Raw genomic sequence first — 22,794 nt, 5'->3', positions numbered from 1 at the left:
TGTGGAGGTGGGGGAGGTAGAGAATATCTTTCTGGAATTCAGTAGATGAACCTGAATGAGGAAGTGTGTTTCTAGGGAGACCTTACGTGTCTCGTGTTTCTTCAAGCCTCTTCAAATATAGCTGTTTATAACCTAAAGAACTGAACTTAGTAGTTCAGCGCATCTAACTAAGCAATGTGAAAAAAAAAAAGTGCCTTGGTTAAACTGAGGACATGCCTGTGACTACAGTACTGATACTTTGCTAAGAAAATTAGGTCTAGATATCTTTACTGAATAGTATTTTTTTTTTTTCCCCCCCACAGGTTAGATGTATAATGAAGATCTTGAAACAAGTGGATATACATCCTTGCTGAAGATGTCTCTTCCAAGCCAGCAATGTTCCAAAATTGTTAACCCTCCTCCACCAGAATATATAAACAATAAAAATGGTGGTTGTCAAACAAATCAATTGCAGTACTTACAGAGAGTGGTCATGAAAGCCATGTGGAGACACAACTTTTCCTGGCCATTTCATCAGCCTGTAGATGCAGCAGCACTGAATCTTCCTGTAAGAACCAATTTGGAAATGTAATATTTCACATACTAATACTCCAAGACTTGTGAATTAGCTTAACTTTTTTCATGATACACCAGATTATGGAAGACTACTGTAACATGTGAACTGCTTTAATTACTCCAAGAACTTCCAGTAGAAAACTACTTTCTCTCTGGTTCATACCAGATGCTGCATCTTTGCTCCTTTTCCCTTCTGAGACTGTTGCAAATCAGTATTTCTGTAAGAAACATGAACAGCACTTAAACGGATCTTTTGGAGCTTCTTAATAAAGTACTGGTTTAGCCATATTTCTTAATGCTGTTTAAAGAGTGAAAGAAAAATACTCATTATATTCTTAATGGAAGTGGCCAACCTCTTTACATGGTAAATACTTTTATGATGGAACAGTAGATCTGATTGATCCTAAGATAAACAGGCAAATTTAGATTCAGTTTGATGTGTAGAAGTAATTACAGTTCAAAGTGACTTGGAGATCTTGCCCTAAAGCTTCTAAAGGAATTAAATGACTGCAAAAATGGGGAAGAAAAAGGAGATATGGTATAATCATACTACAGTGGTAGAACATTCTTCTTGGAAATGTAAGGTCATGTTTAAATTCCTGTCCCTGTTCTGTATTGCCCTGTGACTTTGCCAGGTACAAAAGCAGGACTTAACACATTCCTGGACAGCACAGAATGTCTTGTGACAAGCTAGATATACTTAGACTCCATTTTTGGATCACCCCCATCTTTTTCTGTCAAATGAAGACAGTGAAATGCTACTGTGTCAATTATCAAATAGCCTGGAAGGTACTGTTTTTGCTAAATGAGTAGAAATTTATGAAATAAAACCATGGCATGGTTACTTCAATTCTTTATTTTCCAGCTTAATGAAATGTATTCACATCTCTCAAATCTCCAAGACTAATTCTACTAAATTATTGGTTCTGTTTAGGCAAACAAAAGCCTTTACCTGCAACTGTTTCTTATGAGAAACTAATTTGGTCAGTTTGTCCGAAAGCAAGGTGACTTTGTTATCTTACCTTTTTTCCTTCTTGGAAAGAACTGCCACTTATGGTTAGAGGTAATTCAATCAGAATTGTGGCAACAAATGCAGCTGGCCTCAGGCCTGTTCTGCCTCTCTGGATTTCTAAGCCAGAAGTTTGTGTTCTGAAAGTATGAATTAGTTCACTTGATACAACAAGCAAAACTCTGGCTTCATGGCAAGGATGGTGAAGGCATTTGACTCATTTGCCTTTCTTCTTGTTAGAAAATGCAGAATTGATGATGGTTATTAGTTGCATTATTTAAGTTTTCCTGTCATTGCTTTGGTAAACTCCAAGTCCGTGCCACGATGTATTTAGCTTTCTAATTTCACTGAAACAAATTGTTAGAATACCTTCAGAAGCCTTGTTTAATAGTAACTTTACACAACTGCCATATGTATGCATGTTTAGTGGTGATATTCCTATCCTGATTTCTTAAATACAGTGTTAAGAATTGGCTTCATAATCTTAACTACAGGCTTGTAGCAGTGCTGCTGACACAAACACAATAGTTCATGTTCCTATTGCTTTTCAGTCTTCTTGCATCCTTGCAAGATTATACCTGAGAGGAGAGGCAATATGACCCAGTAGATAGCATTTGATAAGCGACAGTGAAAACTTGGCTGCTTCTCCATTTTTGTCAGCAACTAAGTCATTGTATGTCTTTTAGATTATTTTTTTTCCCTACTCTGTAAGTTGGAGTGCTACTTCAAGTAAATGGCCTTAAGATATTGCGTATATACTTTTCATAAGTACTACTACAAGTATAGCTCTGGACCCTGTGGAAACAATTCTTTGGAGTTTTGAACACTCTTGATCTCTCATGAAAGAGTGAGGAGAAAATAGAAAGTGAAGAGTTCCTGAACACTTCTATGGTACCTATGACTACAGTGCAAAATTTCCATTCAATAAAATATTCCATCCAACACAATGAAGTTCTTCTCTTGTAATTTACCTTTCATAACTGTCAGATTCTTCATGTCCTAATACTTAAAAGATTTGATATGTGACTATCTCTTTCAAAAACTACAGGATTACTACAATATTATAAAGAAACCTATGGACCTGAGCACAATTAAAAAGCGTCTGGAACATAATTACTATGCAAAAGCAGCAGAATGCATTGAAGACTTCAAAACTATGTTCTTGAACTGCCACATATATAACAAGGTATGTGAAACATGACCATCTCTTACTAGTAACCAATGAGATTGAATACCAGCCAGTACTTACAACCTGCATGCTCCTTGTCAGTGTCTTTTTTTTTTTTTTTGATGCTAGTTGCTTTGAAACAGGGGAGGGCTTTGCTCCTAGGTTTAACTGAAAGCATAAGTGAAGCCTAACCTGCTGTGACAACAACTGAATGCATAGTCTTTACTGCACAAGTATTCTGGCAAAATTTCTAGGCATTGTTTACACAGATCCTGAATGGCCCAATGTAAGAGCTAAACAAGTTCAAGGCCAGCTATACTGAGCTATGCTCCACTACTCCATTAAGTTTATCTAAACTAACCTACCTTAAAGTATGAGCATCTGCCTGAGCTTGGATGTTTGTTGGCTGTGCCTTAGTATCATCTTTGAGCTTCAACATCTTCCTTCAGAACACAGGAATAAAAAGAGAGTTGCAGCTCTACCCCCTTTTCCCTTTGCTAAGGGAAGTATGTGGACATATGGTAAGGAGCACTGTGCCCAGGGACAGTGAGGGAAAGGGTCTATTATTTCATCATGAAAGCAACTTCTATTAGTGCTAGAGGGCAGGGATGATAAGTACCTCTCTGGTACTGGTGGCTTGCTTCAGTCTGGTCAATACAGACTATGGTTAGTTGAAGAGGTAGCACTTTATTGCAACTTCTGCACTCAGAATGTTACCAACTGTATTTTGCAGCCAGGTGATGACATTGTGTTTATGGCCCAAGAACTAGAGAAAGTGTTTATGCAGAAAATAGCACAAATGCCACCAGAAGAAAGACTACTGATTCCCAACAAAAGAAAGAGAAAAGGAAAGTCATCAGAAGGTAAGGGCTATGTATTGAATTGTTAACATATTAAAAAAGCAAAAGCTGGGAACAGGGAATCCTCTAACTCCACATCTCAGCCCTAGAGTAGTCATGATGCTTTCTACCTCTCCCAGAACATATCAGATGAGAAACAGTGCTATGAAGCTTTAGCAGATTCAGTGAAGGCATAATATTTTCATAGGTTCTTTTTTCTACTAATTAAATATATTTGAAAAGGGGAGAGAGAAGTCAGAATTGGCAACTTCACTGGTAGTGTAATAGCACAGTTTCACAGGTGAAATCTTCTTGCCCACAAGAAGAAAGATTCAGTCAAGGCATCTCAAACTTAGGAGAAAATTATGTAGTAGGTACTTCAAGCTATATTGGGAAGCTTAGTTAAGAGTCCAGGAGATCAGCTGCAACTACTCATCACTGACTGTCTTTAATTGCTCTTGTAATTTCCTTCACTACCCTGAAAAATATTTCACTTCTACAAAGTGATTGCTTCAACATCTAATTTTTAACACTGCTAGAAAAATATTACTAGAAGTAGGATGTCTCTACGATGTCTCTTTAATCTCTATTCTGAAGTTAATCCATGGTTTTCTTGAAGCCAAGTATCCATAACCTGGCACAATAATCTAGCTGATGGGGCAAGTAGAGAAGGACAACAATGTTGCTATACATAATGCCTTTGTATAGCTTGGGTGTAGTTCTATTGAAAACTGTCCACTATGATCATGAAAGAAATTAACTGTTGTGTTTAAAGCATAACTTAAAACTTTGTTTTAAAATAACCAGAAATTCAGCAGCCCAACTCTAGAACCTCAACTAAAGAGAGCACAATGCAGAAACAAGCTGACAGTGGTGAGCAGCCTCCAGTGATGAGTCAAGAGCTACAGCAGGTTACACTAACTCCTTTGTCTGCAGCTCAGCTGACTTCTTCAATGCCAGCTGCAGTCCCTATAACAAAAGTAAGTTGTCTCAAATAACCTTCAGAAAGGTATTGAAATTACTGCTCCAGGTAATAACAGCAAAACCAAAGTAGCCATGCTTATAGCATTGTCTTTTCAAAACTTCTACTGTGATAGAAGATATCTAGAGGACTTAAATTGCTTATTCCCTGATAAATAACAGGGCTAATACTAATTTTCAGAAATATGCAGAAACTGGGATAACTGCTTGCTAAGTCTTTTAAATATGGTTTAAAGACACTTTCTTTCTTAGAAACAAAGTAAATTAAGATGTTCATTCTTGAAGTTCTCTCGTCCTTCTGCAGGTTTCATCTTGATTTAAAATTCTTCTTGTGGTCTAAATAAAGGCTTTAGTAATAAAATAAAGCTTTTTTCTAAGTTTTAATAACTTCCTTTTTTTTTTTTTTTTCCAATTTAAACCAAATACTTGATTCCCCCAAATAGCATGTTTAACTAGCTGGGAGAGGTGTTTGTAGTCCACAAAAGCAAATTTTTATATGAATTGTATGTGAACAGCGACAATTTCAATCAAATAGGCTTGTAATGGATTAGCTTTATCCTCCTCCAATGAGGAACAGGCATGTGCACCAGGCTTTCCAAGAGGGTTTTTACACACTTACACTGAACAGTTTGACCATAATGGCAAAGTACATGCATTTCTTCTAAACCCAATACAACCCAGAGTACAAATAAATGGTAATCTTGTACATAAATCCCTCTGCTAGGTTTAAAATAAAGTCACTTTCTCTTCCCATGGTATTCATCTTGTGGGTATCTTATAACTTACTGCCTTCTTGATAGGTTGTGGGTAGCTTTTAACCAACCTACTTTTCTTTCCCATACATTTCAGATTAAGCTTGGCATTGGCTTGTAATGCCTTGTAGACTCCATGTAAACTTGTGGATATACCAAGTTCTTCTAGTTTCATTACCTGTAGAAGTTTTGACAGTCTAGATTTTCTCGTGTAGTCTCAAAGCTGACCATTCTCTCACTGTTCTGGATGCATGTATTTTAAACTACAAAATCTTACCTTTTTCTAGACAAAAAAAGGTGTGAAGAGGAAGGCTGATACCACAACTCCTATGACTTCAATATTCAAAGCAAGCAGTGAATCTTTGGCAACGTTTAATGAAAGTAAAGCTATTAAAGCATGTAGAGGTGATGAATGCATGATACCAAATAAGCTTCTGAAGAGGGACTTGCCAGATTCTCAACAGTCACATGGGTTTCTTAAAAAAAATCTGTTATCAGAACAGGTAAAATATTGTAATGAAATCCTTAAAGAAATGTTTTCAGAGAAACATTTGGCATATGCATGGCCCTTCTTAAAACCTGTAGATGTTGCATCCTTCTCACTTGATGAGGAACAAGAGATCACCAAATGTCCTACAAACCTAGGAACAATTAAGGTAAGGGAACTGGGCAATTTGTCTGCTTAAATCCAGTGCCATTACTGTAGTTATTTTAAGTCTTAGTTGAAGAGGTGTCATGAAAGCAACTTCTGGTTTGAAAGAAATAATGGGCATAAAACCTATGTACAGTTCGTTCTTCCAGGAAGCCACAACTTACTACAGAAAGTCTGTCTCATTGTGACTATGTGCATGCTGACTAATCTACCTTGAAAAAGCTAATTAAAGATGTGGTGGGAATTACCCTTCTCCATGAAGTGTTTCCAAGCAGGCTGCTAACAAAACATATTAAATAGCCTTCAGTCTGTCTGCACAATGCTGTTGCTCTTGCTCTATAAAACTGCAGTTTCATAATGTTTGCACCTCAAAGTCCTTGGAGTGCCCTGGAGCCTCAAACACTGGATATCTGTGACACCTTCTTACTTTTTCTGTGAAAAGGATCCCTTCTAGAAGGAGATATTAGCGGCAGTAGCTTACAAATACTGGGTAGATCCATTGGGGTTGAATTATTTACTACAGATCCACTGTTGCACAAAGGTACTTCTGAAGTTAACCTCTAAATGTGTTTAATTTCCTTTCCTTCAGAAAAAAATGGATAACTTTAAATATAGAGATATACAAGAATTTGCCACAGATGTTAGGTTAATGTTCATGGATTACTACAAACGTAATTCTCCAGACCATGAAGCAGTTGCTATGGCAAGAAAACTTCAGGTGAGTTATTGTTTAAGTCAGATTTGAAACAAAATAGGAGTAAAGATTCCCTTGGTCATCTTAAGTCCTGAAGTAGCATCTACTAATGTTACTAATTACTATGGTGTGTAGTTCTAGAAAACAAGCAGCAGCTTCACAATGCTTTGAGAAATGAGCTGTTTGTTTCTAAACTTAACTCTTTAGGATGTTTTTGAGATGCACTTTGCCAAAATCCCTGATGAACTTGCTGCAAGTGTTTCTTTCCCACTACACACAAGAGAAATGAGAAAAGTTTATTCTAGTGACAGCAGTAGTGATGACTCCTTGGAAGAGAAATCATCTGAAGATTCTGAAAAGGAGAGAAGAGCACATCTTGCAAAGCTTCAGAAGCAAGTAAGCATTAGAACTCAGTGTGTGGTTGCTGAGTGTAATCTCTCTGATAGTGCTCTTACAATTGTCCATCCGAAGGCTTAGCATTATGAATCAGTATTTACAAAATTCTACAGTCATCTTGATTTCTTAATACTAAACTTTACCTGTGTTTGAAAACACTTGCAAAGATTTTTAATCTGGAAGTGAATAGTGCCTCAGCAAATACAAACTATTTTTACTAAAGCATGAGTCTAGTGTTCTTGCCTAGTGTCTTTTCAGATGAGATTTCTTTTGAACAAAAATAAGACTGTTGCCATGATACCATGGATGAGAGCATCCAGATACTCTGTATGCAGCTTAGTGGCATGTGATTCTAAATGTCATTTGCTTTGTGGTTGAAGAGCTCTGGTATTATGTTTAGTGTTTCAAGGTGTACTAGTTCCTTTAGGTAGTCATGAATATGCTTTTAAACCTCTTAAAAGCAAGTCATTAAATTCTACTTGAGAAAGCTCACTATGAAATAAAACAAAGGAATTTCATGCTGATGCCAATACCATAGCTTTGTTTCACTGGCTAATAGCGGTCTTGTTTTTGCATGAGCATATCACTCTAAACTACTGCTGTATCTACAATCCAGGGAGAAAATTAGCATTTGTCCTGCTAGTTAAGTTTTCATTATTTACCAGAGTAGTGCATATCCTATGAATTTGTGAAATGTAGGCCTGAAGGTAAATACTATTGAGAAGGCTCTCTTTTAGAATTTTATTTGAGTGGGATTAAATTCTAGTTCTCATTCTTTATTCATCTTTCTAATCCCTATAAGACTTAAACAAACTTGCTAGGTTTAGGTCTTTCTCTAAAGCTTAGTTATTTTGTGACATGATATGGCTAGCTGGAGCAATAGCTGATGTTTACAGATTGAAGAAGCCCAAGCCCAACTCAAGTTAGCAAATACAGGTATTTGGGAAACACATGAATGCTTAAATTAAAGAGAAGCTGCTGCATTACTCCTGCAGTGTTTCTTTTTTTTTTTTTTTTTCTGCTCTTCTTCATAGTATACTGGAAGACATGCTCTTAGAAATGCATCCATAAAATAAGTAGCTTCTTCTAAATACTTAGTCTGTGACTTTGTTTAAAGAGTAAGATGTTTGTGGGGGGGGAAAAACATTAGAAAGTAAATACTATTAATATCCATTTGGATGCCACAAGCCTCCTGTGATTTATAGGAACAGATAATAGTTTTCTACTATGTTACTTAAGACTCAACTTTTTATTTTGGTTTCGGTAGCTTAAAGCTATTCACCAGCAGCTACGGGCTTTGACCAGAGCATCCTTACCTGGACTGAAAAGGAAAAAAGGGAAAGCTAAAAGGGAAAAAAGGAAGAACAAGGCAAAATCTGAAATAAAAAGCCATATTCAAAAGAAGAAAGACCTAAAACACAAGTGGAAGAAAAAGCAGTCTTTAAACATGTAAGTGTGGGGGACTTGTGTGGGTGTTAAATTATTTTAAACTGCTGTTACTGTGGTATACTTCTTGTTACAGACAACCAAAGAAAACCACGCAGCAGATCTTGTTGGCACATAAGTCAGAAGATGATGGTGCCAAGCCTATGAATTATGATGAAAAAAGGCAGCTGAGTTTGGACATAAATAAACTCCCTGGAGACAGACTGGGGAAAGTAGTCCATATAATACAGTCAAGAGAACCTTCTCTGAGGAACTCTAACCCTGATGAGATAGAAATAGACTTTGAAACTTTAAAAGCTTCAACACTCAGAGAACTAGAGAAATATGTGGCAACCTGTTTGAAGAAGAGACCAAGAAAGCAGCATGGTATGTAGCATAAATAATGCTTTAAAAATGTCTTATTAGACCAGTTCTCTGTTTTGCTGCAATGTTAACTTCTGTTTCATGTACAGCTAAAAAATCAGAGAAGTCAAAAGAACAATGTAATTCTGAGAGGAAACGAGAGCTGGAGAAGAGACTACTGGATGTCAATGGTCAGCTGAACCTGAAGAAAGGAAACTGCAAATGTAATGTGACTTTCATTCACAACAAATAGCTTAAAGTGTTGTGCCTGTGTACTCTTATGCTGTTGGGGATTTTCTCTTCAGAATATTTGGGTCTTAAGCTTCCCTTCGTCAGTCTGAAGATTGTTCCTAGGGTGTCACAGCAGCAAATTAGACAGGACAAGTAACTCATTGGAAATATCTGCCTTATTTCTTGTACCTAATCCTTTATTAAGGTAAAGATGGTAGATCTTGCTTCTGCAGTAGAAGACAAGATACAACAATGGGGCTGGTGAAGTTGATGTCAGGCATGCTATAGCTGATGGCCAATGGTAAACTGAGAAATCCAACTAAAGACTGTTATCTCTACCCCTAATCCTATTCTTCTGGATTAGATGGCCAAAGCCTAGCCCAGTGCATTCATGTGCCTTAAAAGGCTAGTATGGGTTGAATAAATTTAGTACCAGAGCTGTTTCTTTAAAGAAATAAGCAATACCTGTCACTCCAGTGCTTTGACATGAATCTTACAGTGGTCTGGTTTTGATCCCTTCACAGTGTAAGGAACACTGAACAAATCCTTTACCCTGACATATGAAAACAAAGAGGAGGAAAAAAGCCCTGCAATTTTACTTGTTTATAATTCACTTTGTCTTGCAGAGATCCAAGAATAACAAACTTATACTGGTTTGCCTGCAGACTCACTATTGCCATTGTGCTAGCAGAACTTCTGTATCGACAGCTGTCTTTAGGCCTACAGAATTGCCTTAGGAGACTCAATTCAGTTTTTCAGGCAATAATGCATTTCAATATCAAAAGCCAGAAATTCAGTACATCCTTGACCATATTGACAGTAACTGATGGATCTCATGCAAGGAATGAGAACAAATCAATGTGGCCGTTACTATTATAGATCAAGTTGCTCCTCATTAAACTAGTGAGTACTACTATTGCCCTTTATTGGATAGCTATTAAGCTCCTATGTGAAAACACTTTTCTGAAGTGATAGAAGCAGTCTTGCAAGGCATAGGCTTGTGTTCAACATAAGCTCAGGCAACGATTTTCCTGTCTGGTAATACACAATGGCTTGAAAACATCCTAGAAAGAACAACTGTAAGAAGCAGCTAAAATCAGTTGCTAAGACCCTTGGGAAAAGGGTGGAAACAGGCTAGATGATCTTTAAAAGTGACACTTGGCTTCTTTAAAAGGAAGAGCTTAAGCAGGCATTTAGCAAAGACATGTGTCCAAGGAAACAGGTATGTGGCTTCTTTTTGTTAAAACTTCTGTTGGAGCAACACACTTAAAAAAAAAAAATATATATATATATATATAATATATATATATTTTTTTTGACTATAAAATATAAACTAAGTTAAATCAACCCTGTAGATGCAAAACAATTAGATGGTGGTGAGGTGGCAAAAGATACAATATGATGATTTGGGGGTACATATGGCTTGGGAAAGAAGAGTTATCTATTGATAAAGGCCTCAGTGTGCAAGTTTGGCAGTGGCAACAAACAGAAACAGACTTTCCAGCAGGAAAACTTCTGGGGAAAATTCTACTTGAACTGGCTTAGCAGAGGCTATAACCTAGGATTACAAGTTGTGTGGTTACAGCTCCTCAACTTAATCTCGTTGATATAACTAGCTTGCTGCTGGTAAATATCCCTCTTCTATAAAGATTTAAAATCTACTGCTAAGCTGACAGGGAAATGGTAGAAGACCAGTGGGAGCACAGACCTGCTAAGGTGGTTCCTAGTCTTGTATGTGAAGACTGATTGCAGGGTTCTGAATTCTTCCTTTTTGTCCTTCAGTTGAAAGCAATGCTGAGTCTGGTATTGGACCAAGCCGACTGAGTGACAGCAGCAACAGTAGCAGCTCCTTGGACTCTGGCAGCAGTACCAGCAGTGATACCAGCAGTGATTCTAGCTCCTCAGATAGCAGCAACTCTGAATTAGGTCAGAAAGATTCCTTTTGTTTCTGTTCAGGCAGAATATCTGCCTCTGGACTTAGTACCTACTGTTCCAAATGCTTACCAAGAATCTGTCATTCTTGTTTACTTGTTCCATGTTGAAGGCTTAATTCTAGTGCTATTAAATGAATGTCTTTAAACTGAGTTTAAAAAAAAATGAAACTTATCAATGAAGAATTCTAGATTAAAAATCAATGAAGAATTTTAGATTCTTTTGCTAGTAAGAGGTCTGTATATCTAACTCGGGCATCTGGCTATCAGGCTATAACTTGATTGTTATTTTACTCATTTTTTGAAAGTGTGATTTATGTTCATTGTTCAGTATGCCACACAAAGAGAGCCTTACCTTGTTGGTGAAGTTTAGTCCTTAAGCCTAGGGACAAAAGTACTAATACTACCAACTGTAGAGCCAAACTCTACCCTGCTGCTTAAGTTGTCTCAAGCTTGTTCAAGGGACACTAGCACTGCAGCATCAAAGCATTGCAGTGATGCTTCTAGGATGCTTTGTCTGTTTGGGACAGAATAGACTTCCTGAATGTGAGGTGTAGATACCTGTACGTGGTAACAGTCTAAGGCTGGATGAATCCCGTGCAGGCTTCTTCAGCATGGAGAAGCAAATGCAGTGTAACTGTTGTAGCAAAGATCTTGCTTAACTTTATCAAGTTCAAGTATTCAAGATAACGTTTCTTTCCATGTGAGGTTTGGCTCTCTGGGTACGATTGCAACTTATATCTTGTATGTGTGAATAATGCAATGTATGTGGATGACTGACTTTCTTTTCCTTCCCACTCTTTCTGCCCTCACTGTGTTTACTGTTACAGAAACATGCTCAAAACAGATTAAAACCAGGCAGAACTGTCCAATTTCTATGGAGCAACCTCAGGTAAACTGACTGAAATGTATATAATGTTTTTGCTCTAAGCAGTTACTTGTTACATACAATGTTATTGGAAATCACATTTCCCAAGCTCTACTCTTTATTTCCTGTTAAATTTATGAGTATAGCTTGAATACTACTTGTTACATAGGACTGACTGAAGTAGATTAAAAACTTGTTTGTTTAAAGTAGTTTGTTTAGCTGTACAGAAGCTGAGGTACTGGGAGAACTTTTGTTTTACTCCTTACAAACACAAACATTGTGGTAGCTCACTGTTGGATGAAGGAGAAGGGAAAACATAAGGAGAAAATGCTTTGCCCCTACTTTCCCACCTACCAAAAAAAGCCTTTCCAGCTTAGTCTTTGAGTATAAAATTGACTACTGTGCAAACCTTGCTTATTTTTCCCTGCTTATTTTTTATATATGAATAACCTCACTTCTACACACCTTAATTGCATGAGTATCCTAGGTATTTTCTGCTATATTTCTGTGGTATCATTTTGAGCAACAGCAAAGTTGTATGAAGAAACACTTGATGCCTCTAAGATTGAATTGCTCTATTCCTGTATATGCAGTGGGTGTTAATTCCTGTCAGGGTTGTCTCTGCCTTTCACAGCTTCCTTTAAAGCTTCCAGAGATGGAGACCTCAAATTTCAAAGCAAGAAGGATGAAGGCTTTGCAATGATCTTATGACAGACTTGCTTTCGTATAAAGTACTTAGTTTGATATAGGAATCCAGCCTGTGAATTTGCAAGGATGAAGAAGCATCAGCTGAATAATAGTCAAAGACTTGAGGGGAGGAATTATGCAACGCTTTTTTGTTCTATAAAGCTCAGTCTCTGCAAAAGCAAAATGACGACAAAAAAATGGAGAAAACAGGATACAGGAATTAAGTTGCAGTTTGGTCAGTTACAACAATGCCAAACTGACTTAGAATAACAGCAGACATAATACTTCACAACAAAACGCAGTGTGATCATTTGGTGATTTTCTGTATCTATCAAACAAAGGTAGGGCAGTTTATTTCATAGGGCTTTGTCACCTAAACTCCTTAGTAACACCGAACTACAAATACAAGGGCTATTAGATCCTATAAATAGTTGAAATGAGGAAAGGGGTCAAATAGTTACTAAAAATTAAGATTTGACTTAGTAATTACTTCAATCTCCTTCCAGAAAATACCACTGGGCTTACAGAAGATGCCCTGTGATGCTGTTCTGCAAGTACAGCCCTCATCTTCTACCAGTAGCTTGCAAACTTCTGGATCATCTGAATTGCACCAGCCATCTCCAAGTGTGCTACAGAGGCTTCAGACCTTACAGACTAGATCTCTTAAACCACCAGAACAAAATGCCCAGTCTCCCTCAGGTAATATCTTTATGCAAGAACCATGCTATTTGATTAAACCCTGAAGAAGCAAGGGGTGGCAGAACTGATGTTCTTACTGGCCAATAGGCTTATCTTAAAGTTTTGGAGGCATCAAGTGAGTAATAACACAAGTTCTTGCAGAGTGTAGATTATAAGGAGCATGATGTAAATAAAAGTATGATCAGATAGAATTTGACATTACTCTGGCACTTATGCTGGGGCAGAAGAGCATTAAAGCAGGGAGATGTGTTCCCTCCCTCAATAAAGAGAAGCAGCAATTGGAGACAAAATGGCAAAGGATGCCTTAATGAATCTAAGGTTACAAAAAGTATTCAACTTCCTAGGGCAGGAATTAAATGCTTAAACCCACCACCACTGAAGTTAACGTCAAATTCAATATTAACCAAATTTGAGAGCCTCAGGTACTCTGAACTGGTTATTGCTTGCTATCCAGATATATCAAATGGAAGTTGCTTAAACTTGATTAAGTAGCTGTTCTTTTTCCCTCCATCACATCAAAAGGTCTACTAACTTTGACAGTTCTGAGGGTTTGAGTAAAAGACAGTTTGAGCTAGTTGCTGATAATTTGAAAAATGAATTTAAAAACTAAAAAAAAATAAATAATAGAAATAACTGTCTTACAGTACAACTAGGATACACAGCTTCACAGCTAGTTAATCCATGACTGTAAACAGTGACCTAATTTTGAGATGTAGGATTATACTTTGCAAGATATGGGGAATCAGTCACCTTTATTTTCTTGGGTATTATCACAACTATGTGCTCTGCACGATGTTCCAGGCACCCAAATGTCCGAGTGCTCCTAGGACAAACTAGCCTTTTGTCACTCAATATACATCCTCTTCCAGAGGTGAATGTATCTCTCCATCACATTCACTTCAAATAGCTTTTTTTAAAGCACATGCTTACTCCTTTAAATAAGATCTGATGTAACACTCTAGGCTTGAGCATGATGCAATGAGGTTGCTTTAGATCTATAACAAAGCCCTTACCTCTAAAAGACTACTAAATAAGTAGTTCTCATCCTGTAATAAGAACCTGAATTCATGGGCTGCAACATAAAGGGAAAGTTGGCACTATCAACTTCAAAATGTACTATAAGGCTTCCTTTATTTCTCTTCAGTGCTACAGGCTAAACTCAAGTAGCCCTGGTAGACATAGTCAAAAACCTACCCTGTAAACCTGCAGTTGTGCAAAAGAAATGAGCAATTAATACTATGTTCTCGCTCTCTAGAAATATCAATCCCTGTAAGTTCAACAAAACTCTGACTTAGGAGGATAGCTCCTGTGTAAATGTTGCTTTTCTTCCTGCTCCTAAAGGCATAGGAATTGGGGCTTTCAGGATTATAGATCAGATGGTGAAAAATTCAGTCGATGTCTGTCTCAATACATACTTGGAGAATATTCTGGTTAGAAGGCCTCTGCGTATGTTGGACTCTACATAAGGAAGCTATTGTTATTGTAGCAACATGATCTCTTCAATCTTTGGGTATTAAATTATTTCTCAATATGGTCTCAAACAAAGCTGCTTTAGCCAGGTTTTAATACCTTTATTTTTATTCCATGGGTTGAAATTAACTCTTCTCTTGGAGCTATGAGTACAAGAATGTTTTGTCCCTTCTTGCAAGAAACAACTACCCATTATAATTTGCATCCACTATCTAAGGTCTCAGTAATATTGCAGTTTCAATATCTTCTATTGTTCAATGGCTACTCTCCTATGCACTCCTGCACAGAGAAAAGGTACCACTGAACTAAAGTAATAGAGCTGTTCTCTATTCTGATTTGTAGAGGAGGGGCAAACAGCTTTACAAATGTAAGAGCTGCCTTCTGTCACCTCCTATCACATCATACCATGTTAAGGGTTAGGAGCTTATATCAGTTTATATTTTACTTTGTATGTTGCTTAGAATCTGAGCAGTTCATGTTATAAATCCAAAGTGTTAATTTAAGAACACACTTTGACTCCCATAACATGAATTAAATCTACTTCTACCCTAGTGTTTACAGAAGCTAGAGGGGCAACAGCTTACTGCTCTGATTCCCTATCCTTCATATTGTTACTGTATAATAACCCATATATTAAGCAATCCAGGGTATATTTTGAAGTCTAATTTCCTCTTCCAGGTATGCAATATAACTTCCCAGGTTGCCAATGCTGATTGAGTAAAGCTGAGAAAACAGCTACTATACACAAATCAAATAAACTTCAAAAAAAGGACAGTGAGAGAACCACTGATCTGCTATCCTTAAGTCAAGAGCAAAGTATGTACTATAATAACTAATTGATAACCAAGGCTATCACCTTAAATGTACAGAACCTGGCTTAAAGAAATAAAACTTCAAATGTCTGTACACCACTCTGTTTACAAAATAATGGGATGCTGTGCAGTTCTCACTTCTGTTGACTTGCTCCTTTTTAAAAGGAAGTTAAAGGGATGCTATGTTCTTGTTCTGTATTTGAAATATATAAAGCACTTGACTTTGATTAAAGGACTTAACTTTCTGACTTCAGTACAAGGGATAAGTAACTCAGTATTCCAGGAACTTTGAGAGCACTGATCCTCCTCTTGCTGCAGAACTCCGGCCTTTGAATTGTGTTCTGCAGAAGCTCTTTAGAGCTCTTTGCCCTGTGCCTTTGGATTGAGAGTAATGTGCTTAACTCTTCACCCTGGGACAAACTTGCACTTCTTACAAGAGAAGGGGTTCACTAAAAACTGCAAAAGACTGCATTGGGCTTTGTGCATATTTCATACTGAAGACTGAGCTGGACACTGAATCTCAAAGCTGAGAACCAACTGTTACAGACATTATTTTTGTTCCTTCTTCAGTCTTCCCTCTCCTAACAACTTGTATACCCTTGAACAGGGCAGGGAACAAGCTTCTGAAAACCTGATGAAAGTAAAAGGCACAGCCTTATCACTGAGCTCTTTAACCCTGGCCAAAGAATAGTTCTTGAGTTACATTTAACAAACAAACAAAAAAAAAAAAAAAAAAAAAAACAACTTGATAGTCCCTGATCTACACATCATCCATATACATACTAATCCATTTTTTTTAAACACTTGTAACAGCTCAAGCAAATAATCATTCCTTAAGTTTCTAGGCCTTCTAAGACTTGAATTCTACCATGAGACTATCAAGATCCTGCTTTTCTATTTTGTATGTAAAAGGACTGGGAAAACAAGCAGGAATAAAGCTTGTGGGAAGGGTAGGGGAACGTAAACATAGCCCAAAATTGACCTTTGCATACTTAACTGTTTATTGCTTAGTCTTTATTCCTCTTAATTTTTATTCCTAACCTTCACATAATTTCTCCTGCACCACTCTCTCTTTTTCCATTCCTTGCTATTTCAATTTTGCATGTGTATAGTTGTAGAGGGACTCCTGTGTTTAATATATAAGTACTCAATGAGGAGACTTTGCCTTTGAGTACATATGAAGTTCAGCATTTTGTTGCACAGCAGACCTTTTAACAGTGTTGAGTGAGTGGTTACGTGCTATCTACCCCTTCCATAACAGTGGTGCCTTCTATAATAGTGTTGGTTTGACTGTTCCTGCAATTATACATGCCCCAGATGTTCTCAGCTTTATCTAAGAAAAACCTTTCCATTATTAACACCTCGTAACAAAGACCAGAAGCACTGGGTGGGGAGGGGATGACACATTGAATTTTGGCTGGTATTTGTTTTTTAAACAACAAAAGCTTTGTCAATCTGGAACTGTGAATCTAATCTATTTTTCTATCTATTGATGCAAAGGGTAGAGTGCGCATAGGTCAAATAGATTTTTAGGATGGGTTACTTAAAACACTTACTGAATTTTGTAGATGATCCTACTGTCAAGCATTTCTGTAAGGCTACCTGCCTATGAAATGATCTCTTGAATTTAGACTTGTTATGATTCTGGTGCTGTGTATCGCTGAATTCAGTGGTGGTTTATTAAAAAGATTTACTTGTGAAACTGTTATCTATAATCTTTCCTTAGATTAAGGGTTTGTCAGTGAGAGGTTCTGTAAAGGCTGGTATGGCTGTAAGCAGCTTCACAATGCTTCAAAATCCACGGTTGTAGATGCTTTGATGCAAAGCTTCAGATTCCTGCATTATTTCTAGAGCTTTAACAGACATGACTGTGAATTAAAATGCATTTTAAGTTTGCTTCAGGTAGGTTTTCTTGGTAGGTATAACAGCTCAACTGAAATTTGTTAGAACCAAGAGTTAATTTCATATCTGTAGTTGAACTGAATCGTTCTTTTCTCTAATCCAAACTGGAGCAAAGTGGTCCAAGCCAACTTAAAGGCGAAGAAACATACCTGGATCTGGTAGCGTTTCTGTAATTTTGAACCAAATGGGAAGAAAAACCTACACTATGAATCAAGTCACTTTATAGAATGACTTAATGTATTATCTTTTAAATTTGAGGTAGCATAGTCTGTAAAATCAACATAAGTGAAAGCCCTTTTTTATTTTTTTCATCAGGTTATTGTAACACACATAATGGTCAAAATGTTCTAGAGACAAAATTCCAATTTTCTCCAGGAAAGGTAGGTGAAGTCTTGTGAATTCATGTTTTCTGGAATTAAAAAATGGAGAGGTGGGCATAAGAGATTGGATAAGAATAGCTATAAATGCTTTAAATGATAAATGACTTTTGAAGTATTTTGCTACAAAATCTCAAAAATTGATGTGTAAATGTTTAGACTACTGTATTTACATAAACATTCTAGACAAGCAAGGATGTTTTGTTGCAGATGGTCCCAAATAAGTCCTTCAAAACAATATTGTGCTAATGTAAGATCTAAGCAGATAATGAACGACAGAGTAAAAATAAAAACACCCTAGTATCTGTATTATTGCTTCTTCTATATCTTCCTTTTCTGTTTATCTTGGTTTTCCTTTTAAATAACTTCAGGATACAGGAATTAGGAATATAGATTCCTGGGTAAGCTTATGTAAAACGATGATGCTTCCAGCTCCAATAAAAACATCCGCTGAGAGTTTCAAACAATTCAGGAAAGTGGCATTAGAGAAAAAGGATGGGCAAGACCAGGAATTAAAAAGGCCTCTGGTGCAAGCTGAGAGGGAACTGCAAAACCTTCCTCAAGAAAAAGAGAGGTTTGTAACCACATGTTTAAAAGTTATTTTTTGCTTATGTGTTACCTATGCACAGGTTCTACCATCTGGATAGCTGAATAATTTTGTGGACTCTCTAAGAAACATAAATCCAGCCTCAGGCTGCTTAGTTGATGCAATATGTGTCTCGCATCATGAATAAAGATACAAAAGTGTTGAAGAACCAAAGCTTTATAAACGGTACCATTATTTAAAATTCTATAATAAATACTGTTAGAGTGGGCGCTGTTACAGTTAAATAAACTGGCTAGTGACACTAACTAGTGGAGCATTGGCCTGATGCTCCACAATTGCACTTAGAATATAAGAAAATAAGTGTACTAATGCAGTTCAGCAATTCACTAATGACTGGTTAGAACCTTTATGGAATCCATTAGGTATTTATGTATTACTCGATTAGTCAGAGGAGAGAAAATTAGCAGCTTTTGAGTTAATAAAGGCCATAGGCATGTGTATCTTGCTGTCCAAAACTTTGATCCTGGGTGGCTTGGCTATTCAGGAGTAAGTGGTTCAGATTAGGCAGCTGCCAAGTGTCAGGTAACCACCCAGTACTTCAGGTAGTTGTACCACTCTGAGCACAATGGCATGTCCAAAATGCACAAAGTTGTTTGTTTTTATTTTTCTCGAAACGTAGTCAAGAAGCTACTGTTGTAGTATTCAACACTAATTATTGGCAGCCACTGTTTTAGTGAGTGCCACGTAAGTATCCCAGCCTGTGGTCTATTATTAGGTCTATTATTAAGTTCAGGGGGATAAGTGACTGCCTACTAACTACGACACTGCAGTAATACTGTAAATAGCTATGTGCTATGTTATTGAAACTTGCTGTAGAACTTTCCTCTTTGATACTCTTTTTTTTTTTTTTTTCCTTGTCTGTTTTTCCCTGTTCTAGAGTCAGTGCCTCATGCTACTGTCCATCACTGGCTGTCTTAGGATCATTTGTTTAGAGTGTGTTGGATCTCGCTTGAAGTCCTCCTTCTCCTTACATTAGCACTACTGCTTTAGCAGGACTTGTTAGAGATAATAGTGCAGCCTATACCTAACAGCTACAAGAGCAACTGTTTTAGTTGGCAGTGACGGTTCTTTCCCTCCTCACTGACATGTAGCATAACCATTGTCAGTTCCAGGTAGTTGCCAGAGCTACTGAATCTTTTCTTTTTCAATTTTTTTTTTTTCCCAAAGACCTGACAGTTCCTCTTTGCACTTTTTTGTACCTTCTATAAATAATTCTTTGCAAGTCTTTAGGATGATAAAGATTCCCTGGTGTATGATACTGCTTTTTGTCCAACTACACCATTTTTAATGCAAGAGAAGTATCTATGGAATGACATCAGAGATGCTTGCCTGAAGTTAGTGAAATCAAACTCAAATAGCTAGTTGAAAAGGAAGAAGTTGGAAGAATAACATCGCTGGCCAAGAAAGCAACAGAAAATTAAGTTTGTATGTTTTTCAAAGAATGTGACTTAAACTAAAGTTTTGTGTAGCATATATATTTAAATCCTGTGCACATATAGATGGGAAATGTACCATGGGCAGCCTTATCACACAGCATAAAAATTGTGTGTGCTGTATATCTTGGGAAGAGAAATTATGAATTAACATGTAAAATGGAACCACACCAAATGCCATTCACTGATTTATGTGCAGATTCTGTTCAGTAGCACAGGCTTGCTATGACGAAAATAAGTGACTTCTAGCATATGTTTGTCCCTTCTCCTTTCTCTAAAGGAGCCATGAAGGCACAGGATTGAATGTCATAGCAATAAAAGACTGCGAGTCCCCAAAAGAAGAGGATAAGACCAAACAGCTGCCAGAAGCTCAACCATACACTCTCAGTCAAGACCGTAACTTGGCTAGAAAAATGGAACAAGAACGCAGAAGGAGAGAAGCAGTAAGTTGCTGACTCTTAAAAAATAACATAAAATAAAGATAGATCAGGCCTTATTTTAAAGGACCTGGGCAATTGAAACTAACAGAACTATGCTACCTGAAGAGTTAGTCCAGAAAATGAAACTGAAGACTCAAATAAATCTTCAAGTGGCATTACGTGAAAAGCTTGGTCTTGTTACTCCTATAAGTTTACAATAATTAATTGCACAGTAACATCAAAATGCAAAGGGAAATCCCTGCCCTATTAATAACTTCAAACCTCAGGTCTTGCAGGTTGTCAGTCCTTGTCAACATCAAACATACAACATGTCAACAAAAGCGCTAGCCGTTCTGTTCTCTGAAATATCAAAACTGAGCCTTTATTTAAACTGATTGCATTTACTGGTATAGGTAATGAATGGTTTTTATTTGCTATGTTTAATTTTTTTCATAGTGTTGTACCACTGAATTTAAGAACTACAGTGTGATGAAGATCATACTAGATTCAGAAAAGGTCTTCTGAAGCTTTCATCCTGTTCAATGCTTTTCAGAGAGGACTTCAGCAATGTGCTTATGCAAACTTGTAGTAACAGGAAGCATACGCTTTTTTGGAAACAAGTTTTGTGGGTTGTTTTTAGATCTTTATATTTGGCCTGCATAGTATTCGTTACTAACTGGTCTGAAAAATACACCACTTTGCTTTCTTGCAGATGGCTTGCACAATTGATATGAACTTGCAGAGTGACGTTATGGCAAGTTTTGAAGAAAGTCTTGAATGAAAGCTGTAGTTAACGTAGAACTTGACTTTGACAATACTACCAACCACACAGCTTCGAAAATGTACTAGTCATGAGTTTAAACATTGTCTATTTTAAAGCGCTTTTAAGCTCTTGTAAAATGCTTAATATTAAAAGCTTGTTCATCGGCACAAGCATCATAAGATTTTTTTTTTTCTTGTTTACAATATACAGCAATCTAGCCCACTGTGTAATGGAATGTAGTTGTTTTTTTGATTAATGTTACATGTTTTGAGTGCATACATGAGAAAATATCAGCTTCTTGATTTTTTTCTCTTTTGCTTGAATCAATTTTTCAGAAACAATTGAGAATGTTACACTATGCATGGCCAAATTCTCATGTTTGTATTAAGTCAGTGTACTCAATATGCACCTACAGAAACTACTGTAAATCAGTCTTGTCAATTATGTGATTTCCATTAGAAGAATCACTTACTATGATGTATTTGCACAGAATCTGGGCTGTGACAAAAGACATAATGAAAATTTCTGCAGGGTGTGCAATGCTACTCATAATCATAAAACAATATTTCCTGGAAATCTGTAATTTCAGCAGCAAATCTAACTCACAAATCCTGTATATTCGCAGGATATGTATATGTATTCGCATGTATATGTATTGAGGCACAGACATGCTGATCTTTTGTTGAATGTATTTTATGCTAACATAACGTTTGGATAAGTGTGCAAGCATGTTTGCCAGGTGGTTCTGATTCTTCATGGGAAGAAATTAAAATACTCTACTTCTCTCTCCATTTTGAAAGGCTTTCTGATTAATGCAAGATTCTAATAATGTTGGGATGCTTATCTGAAGTGGGAACTAGTCTAAAAGACCTATTTTCTTCTTGGTTACGTATAGCTTTATCAGTAAACCAAATATAGGGCTGACTTGAAGAATTAATACCAAAATATAATGTGTACTGTAGAAAAGCTGGGGAAGAAGAGCCCCCATCAAGACACTCTAGTTCAACAGTTTGCAAACTTTTTTGTTCATCAATAAAATAAATGAAAAAATAAAGCATGCATCAACCAGTATATGTATACTTTATTTATAAATTATATACATGCACTATTCTACAACTATATTACATACATTATAACACACAAATGATGTAAATAGACACTACTTTTTTTGTTGTTTAATAACAATACAAAATATTATCTTCTTGTACCCCAGTGGATTGTCTTGTGCTCCACACATTCACATATGAGCTGTGTTGACATCGAGGCCTGGCTGAATCTCCACCTCAAATCTCCTGGGGAGAGCCCCAGGGAGACCTCTGGTCTATCACATTCCTGGATCAAAGCTGGAAGTGAAGGTAACGCTGGCAATGGTGTAATGTGGACCTGTCACAGACCACCCAAACAAATAACTGGATAAGAGTTTCTACAGACAGCTGAAAGCTGAGTTTTCATATACAGGAAATAAACTGCATTTAAATACATAAATGACAGTGAAGGTATGCATAAAAATGATAGCCTTATATTTCAGGCAGCTCGGTGAAAAGGTAGTGCTAGCTCCAAAATACACACATGTATTTCATCCTAAAAAGCTGCTTTGTATCTTCCGTTGCTATTGGTTGCACACTGGAACAGGCTCCCCAAGGATGTAGTCACTGCACAAAGCCTGTCTGAATTTAAGAAGCAGTTGGACTGTGCACTTGGTCATGTGGTCTAAACTTTTGGGTAGACCTGTGCAGTGCCAGGAGTTGGACTTGATGATCC

General features: G+C 37.0%; 1 protein-coding gene across 1 annotated transcript; it reads left to right on the top strand.

The window, feature by feature from the left end:
* Positions 1–355: 355 nt before the first annotated feature.
* BRDT (bromodomain testis associated) lies at positions 356–21,051 on the top strand (the record flags this gene model as incomplete). Its single annotated transcript, XM_084291518.1, has 18 exons — positions 356–547; positions 2,613–2,750; positions 3,466–3,595; positions 4,379–4,551; positions 5,592–5,960; positions 6,546–6,674; positions 6,858–7,046; positions 8,314–8,495; positions 8,569–8,858; positions 8,945–9,058; positions 10,848–10,991; positions 11,827–11,888; positions 13,058–13,250; positions 14,592–14,696; positions 17,750–17,814; positions 18,183–18,385; positions 20,132–20,294; positions 20,983–21,051. 18 exons carry the CDS (start codon positions 356–358, stop codon positions 21,049–21,051), a joined length of 2,910 nt encoding a protein of 969 aa, XP_084147644.1.
* Positions 21,052–22,794: the final 1,743 nt, after the last annotated feature.

This window comes from Netta rufina (assembly GCF_964035555.1).
Source record: "Netta rufina genome assembly, chromosome: 8".
Taxonomy (NCBI): domain Eukaryota; kingdom Metazoa; phylum Chordata; class Aves; order Anseriformes; family Anatidae; genus Netta; species Netta rufina.
Note: the sequence above shows the minus strand (reverse complement) of the source record. Positions and strands in the feature narration are given on the sequence as shown.